The sequence below is a fragment of the Petaurus breviceps genome, unplaced genomic scaffold, assembly GCF_028583685.1.
Source record: "Petaurus breviceps papuanus isolate PSGF00001 unplaced genomic scaffold, PetGlider_PUasm1.0 103, whole genome shotgun sequence".
Taxonomy (NCBI): Eukaryota; Metazoa; Chordata; class Mammalia; order Diprotodontia; family Petauridae; genus Petaurus; species Petaurus breviceps.
Window position 1 is genome coordinate 2,363,043 of NW_027185588.1, and position 6,238 is coordinate 2,369,280.

The window sequence follows — 6,238 nt, forward strand, 5'->3', positions numbered from 1 at the left end:
GAGACTGGACTCTGCAATTAAGGAAAGGGAGGAGCCAGGATGTCCCCAGGGCAGGACCATGGAGAGAGGCCACTGTCCCTGGCCAGCCCAGCCCCAGCCCAGAAAGTCCCACAGAGGGAAACAGAACTCACCCCTTGGAACTTCACTGTCAGCCCTAACCTAACCCCCATATATGGTGTCCCAGAACCCTGAGCCCATTCAGCTCTGGATGGCTGAGCAAAGCCTCCATTAGGGGCTGCTGCCTCTCCTCCCAGCTAACAACATCGTTTTGCCTGCAGTGCAAAGCTGCTCCAAAGAGTTTACAATTTGCTTCCCTGATTTAGTCATCCCCACCTAGGAAGCAGGAAGTAGACAGGGTCAGGATTATTATCTCCATTTTGCAGATGAGCCCTCCGCCCTCCCCCCCCCCCCCCCCCCCCCCCCCCCCTATGCTCCCCCTCACCCAACCCTGGACCAACCTTGGAGCAATCCACTCCCCAGGGTTCTTGGCTTTAATAGCCCCCACTGAGGCTAACTTGAAGCACCCCTTCCCCCCACACACACACGTTTAGGACATTGAGCAGATGAGTAACAGAGTCAATATTTGAACCTGGATCTCCTGCCTCCCAGCCCAGGGTGCTTTCCATCCTAAAGGCTACTTCTGAAGTCTAGTGTGGGGACTAAGACAGGCTAGGAATTACATCCCCCATTAGAACCCCTTCTCTGAGCTGGGCCCTGAGGGTCATTTGCCAGAACGTTGGTGGGGTGGGAGACAGTGATTTTTCTTAGCTGTTCCCTGAACTCAAATGGAGGGGGAAGGGGTGCTTCAAGTTAGCCTCAGTGGGGGCTATTAAAGCCAAGAACCCTGGGGAGTGGATTGCTCCAAGGTTGGTCCAGGGTTGAGTGAGGGGGAGCATAGGGGTGGGGGGAGGCTGGAGAAAAAACAAAACCAGTTAACTTTGGTCCCTGCCTCATTGTCCCCAAAACACTCTTGAGTTTTACCCATTCCCCACTTTGCTCCCTCAGCTTCACAGAGGTATCCCTCATGTCCTCCTCTGCCTCCTTCATGAAGCCATGTCCCCACCCCACCATCCTCTCCCAAAGTCCAGGGAGCCCTGCCACCCCACAGAGGCTGCCTTCACCCTAACCTCCCAGAGCATACTTGCAGCTGGAAACCATAAATGGGTATTGTTAGCACAACTGTTCCCCAGCCTGGAGGGGGAGGTTCTTTTAAATCCATAATCTAGGATAGGCCTGGGAGGTGGGGCAGGATGGGCAGCAAGGAGGGTGGACCATAGGGACAATGAGCTGGGTGAGACCTTCCATCTCCCATGGTGGGGAGAGGGGAGAGGGGGGGGGGGGGGAGAGAGAGAGAGAGAGAGAGAGAGAGAGAGAGAGAGAGAGAGACTCCTTTCTGCACACATCAGAGCCCCATCAGTGACTAGGGCTCAGCTCATCAGCTTGACCTTTCCCTTGGAAAGAAGGGCTGGCTGAGCACACCAGCAAGGCTAGAAATGTGCTTACATAGGGACAGAAAAGACCAGAAAGTGAAATAGAGGAGTCCTTTAGAAAGTAGATTCTGAATACCACAAAGCATTACCTATTCACTAAAGCAGTCCTCTGCTAGCTCAATCCAGGTTAGTTCAATGGTTAGAACACATTATTGCTGAGAAAAAGGTGCCAGGTTATATATTCATAGTATCAGGAAGCTTCCCTCTTTTTCCCTGGTCCTAGGCTGAGCCCCAAACCCAACTTGAGATGAAGGGCACAGATATTTGAAATTGATATTCTCCAGGGGATTGTTAAAGTTTCCCAATTCCTCTTCAGCAGCAGACACAGAAAAATGGGATTGTGGATCAAGTGGAGAGCTCAGCTAGGTGTATCTAGATAGTGATACTTGATTGCTATTCCTGGTCTATGCCCATTCTCACTGCCAGTTCCATCATCTTTATCCCCACCCAATACTCATTACCGCATTTCCAATGCCATCCCCATTTCCATTCTTAACCATGCCTCAACCTCCCAACTCCAACCCTATCAGATTCACTCTAATTCCTAATCCCTTCACTATATCTCTACCTCATTCTAGTCAGCATGATGTAATAGCTAGGGTACTGGACTTAGACTCAGGAAGATCTGGATTCAAATCCCACTTCAAAAATTTACTAGATATGTGACCCTGGACACATCACCTAACCCCTTTATGCTTCAGTTTCCTCATCTGTAAGGTGAGGGATGGTATTCTATGACTTCTAAGGTCTGTTTCAATGAAATCTATGATCTTCTGATTTGTCCTGACCCCCCATTCCCAATCCAATCCTCATTCTAACCCTAATCTCTGGATCTCCAACCTAATCTCTATCTCCATTTCTAACCCTATTGCAATTTCAACCCAATCACCAATCCCATACCTCAAAACTCATTCCCAGGAAGGAGCTGGGTGGCACAGTGGGCAAAGTACTGGTGGGCTTGGACTCAGGAGGACCTGAATTCAAATCCTGCCTTAGACACACTAGCTGTGTGACCCAAGGCAAGTCACTTCACACTGTTTGCCTCAGTTTCCTCATCCATAAATCAAGGAGGATGAACTTGATGGCCTCTAAGGCCATAGCTCTAAATCTATGCTCCTATCTCTGATCTCTATTTCTAAGCCCATCATTATCCCTTTCTCCATGTCCCAAACCTATCTCATCCCTAACACCAACCTAACCACCATCTCTCACCAAACCTTATCTCCAGCCTTCAGCCAATTCCAGTTCCCAGCTCCATTCTGACCACCATGCCTGAAGTCACCCTCTGCCCCCATAGCTGCTTATCAGGGCTGGAAGAGGAAGAGGTAGGAACCACAATTTCCTCAAAGGACCCAAGTCCTTGTTTCCTTTTCCCCATTCCTGGCTTGCCCTTCCCTTGGACTAAGGACAAAGGATAAAGCAGCCCTGAGAGAAAGGGCCAGTCTGGGCTCAGTGTCCCCTTAGGCAAGTCTAAAGCGGCTTGGACAACTTGTATCCATCCCTCTCACCTGCCAGAACTGGAAGCAGAAGGCTCACAGACCAACTTTTTCATTTTATAGAATTTCATTTAATCCACCTTTTTCATTTTACAGAAAGGGAAACTGAGACCCAGAAAGGCAAAGGCATTGGCTCAACATCATGCTCACTCTTCCTCTCTGAGACACAGGCCTGTGTCTCCAACTCCAGTTCTGCCCTCTGGTGTCTTTGTGAGGGCTCTTCGGGGACCTACTTACGAACAGGTATCAAAACTTTAAGGTGAAGGAATGAAGAACATTACGTGGCCATTTAGGCTTTGCTGAGTGGGACAGAGAGACCCATGAAATCACAGCCTTGAGTGACGTTGGCCCTGCTCCTTCCTCCTTCCCCGCCTCCCCCTCTCACTCTCATACAAGGACATTGGACTGGATAGGTGGCATAAATGAGTGAGGTCTGACGGGACCAGACGTGCCAGGCTTGGGGCCTGACAGAAGGTGCTGTCGGGAACTGGAGGGGAGGGGACTCAGCATTAACTGGAGGGGAGGGGGGGAGGGGCTCAGCCTTAGTCACCGACCTGCTCCAGGGGGAAGGAATGCATTACTAAGGGGGAAAACATGTGCCAGGAAGGTCTGTTTATTTCTGCATTACCTTAGCCTGGGTTTCCTAACCTACCTCTCACTGACCCCTTTCTGGCCTAGCCTGAACCCCTCCTCATTGACTGTTTGCCCTTATTCTGACTGACCTTGCCCTACTCTTGTCCCATCCCCCTTCCCACCACCCACAGCCTCCTGCTCTGACTCCATCCCATTGGGTCCCATCCCCACTGACCATTCAGACTCCTGCTATAACTAACCTTTGTCTTCAATCTTGTCTCATCTCCTTTCCTGCTGACTGCTGCCTCTTGCTCCAACTAATCCCCACAATGCCTGGCACACAGTAGGTGCTTAATCAGTGCTCATCTCCTTCCCTATCCCCCTTTGCCTGATAATGCAAACTCTTAGACCCAGGACACCATGGGCACCTCCAAAGATGTGCCTCATTTTCCCCCTGTTGACTTAAATACACTGTCAGTGTTTTTGGGGGAGAGACCCACAAAACATTTCCTCTGTGCTAGAGAGAAAGCCTTAGTCAAATCTGAGACCAAAAGCTGACTAGTTTTTGAACCAACTCTAAGAGGTCATCTAAGCCAATACCTTTATTTTTCACATGGGAAACAGAGATTTACCCAAGATCACATGTAAGTCAGACTAGAACTCAGGTCTGTTTGATACTCTCCACTACATTCCCTTTCCCCACCACAGCAACTTGCCCAACTGACTTCTGGATCCAGGCTATCAGACCCCAGAAATAATTCTAGACAGTATTTGGCACCCCTAGAAAAGAAATCCAGAAAAAAACTGTCTCTGAGGGAAAAACGGGGTTGGTCAGAGTCTCAAGTTATAGAATCATAGGTTTGGAGAGGGAAGGAATGGTAGAGTCCTTCCATTTTACAGAGAAGGAAGATGAGGCCCACAGAGGTGACTTGCTCAAGAAAGCCACAAGTCATCTAAGCAAAGATCTGAACTGAACCCTGGTCCTCTGACTTAAATCCATCCCTTGTTCCTCTGGGTGAGGCTGCTGCAACCCCAGCTACAACTACAGACAGTCCTGGATTAGCCCAAGGAGAAAGGCTTAGCCCAGAGCTTGGGAGAGCAGATGAGGCCCTCAGACTAGAGTATGAGAGACATTCACCTCCAGAAACCGGAGTAAGGCCACAGATCCATAGCGGTGATGATCTTCTATGGGCTGTTCCTTCTAGTCCCAGCTCCTATGCAAGTCTATCCCCTTCAGCTGGGGCCCAGAGAGGACACAAGGATTCAGGAAGCCTACAAAGCCCTCCCGGCTTTGGCAGATGGTCTTAGCCTGTTCTATACCCTTTTTCCTCAACGTCTCCAGAGACCTAGGAACCCAACGCTCCCACTGACCAAGAAGAGACAACTCAAACAAATAGGTGCTCACTACCATCCATGGGTACAAGACTGACTTCTGTACAAGAGCAAACAGGGATGTGAGTGTTTCTCTGTGCCCCAAGCACAAGGCTCCCCTCCTCCAGTCCATACCTCTCTTGAAATTCCATCTCTTCATCCACAGCTTTGAGAAAGAGGGCCAGGAGTGATTGAGCACAGAGTCCGCCATCAGGATTCCCCCTGGGGACTGGGATGGGGCCAGACTAAGAGCAACTTCTGCCTGCAGAAGCTGGAAGGACCCAGTAGACAGTGCCTGCTCTAGCTCGGGCTGCAGCCCTGGAACAGGGGCTGCCAAGAGGGGGGTAGGGGGGTGGAGACGCCACCCGCCTGCTCAGCCCTCCTGGATCAGCTGATGGGAGCCAAAGCCAGAGGCAGATAGATGCTGGGGGAGGGAATGCCCCTACCTGAGCTACACGGGGGCCCCAGCTGGCCCTGGGCCCTGGGCTACTCAGAGTTCCCTGATCTGCCAACAGTGACCTTCAAAGGATGACCCTCCATCAACCCTGCCCTGGATTCCCTAGGACTGAGTCTGAGCCCCAGCTTCCCACACTTGGTCTTCTGACTTGAGAAACAGGGGCTGGGGGAGGGCAGGAACCAGGAGTACCTCCCACCCTGGGAATGGAGCCCAGAAAAATCCTTCCCTCCTTCTCAGGTGGTTGAGGGGGGTTGGTAAGGGGGAACAGGCACCCCTTCTAACCTTCTGGGTGGCCTTGGACTAGACAATTTCCTTCTCAGTGCCTCCATTTTATCTAATAAGGGAAACTGGACCCAATGATTGGGGTAAATGATCTCTTAGGACCCAACAGAAAGTGACAAGTCTGGGCTGTTTCACTGCCCCTGGGGTCTTAGCATTGCTCAGACCAAGAGGGGGACCTTATATTTTGGTTCAGTGCTGCCATCTGGTGGCATAAAAGCCTCAAACACCCCCCCACACACACACACGGGTTTATTTGGCCAAGGGCTTATGGTAAGGGCCAAACCTCCAAGAGGGAGGACAAATGGTTGCCACGTTGTGCCAGAGGAAGGCCTCATAGTCAATCATTAGTTCCATACCTTGGTGGACTAAGGCATTGAAAGTCTCATTTGGAATAAGGATGTTCTCTGGGATTCATTACCAATACTTAGATGGTTGAAAGGTCATGGGCTATTGAATGTCAGAGTGGGAAGTGCCCTTGGAATTGAAGCTCTTAATGTGGGGGCCGTGAACGTTTTAATATGAAGAGGTTTCCTTTGCAATCCAATGTATTTAATTTTTATGCATTTAAA

At 50.4% G+C, this 6,238-nt stretch overlaps 1 protein-coding gene across 1 annotated transcript in view; it reads right to left on the bottom strand.

The window, feature by feature from the left end:
- Positions 1-5,381, bottom strand: part of ARHGEF18 (Rho/Rac guanine nucleotide exchange factor 18) — a 98,217-nt gene extending 92,836 nt beyond the window's left edge. Inside the window, exon 1 of the mRNA XM_069091714.1 lies at positions 5,066-5,381. Coding sequence (XP_068947815.1) covers positions 5,066-5,141 — 76 coding nt within the window. The 5' untranslated portion in view covers positions 5,142-5,381. The remainder of the gene's footprint in view (positions 1-5,065) is intronic.
- Between the last annotated feature and the right edge of the window lie 857 nt (positions 5,382-6,238).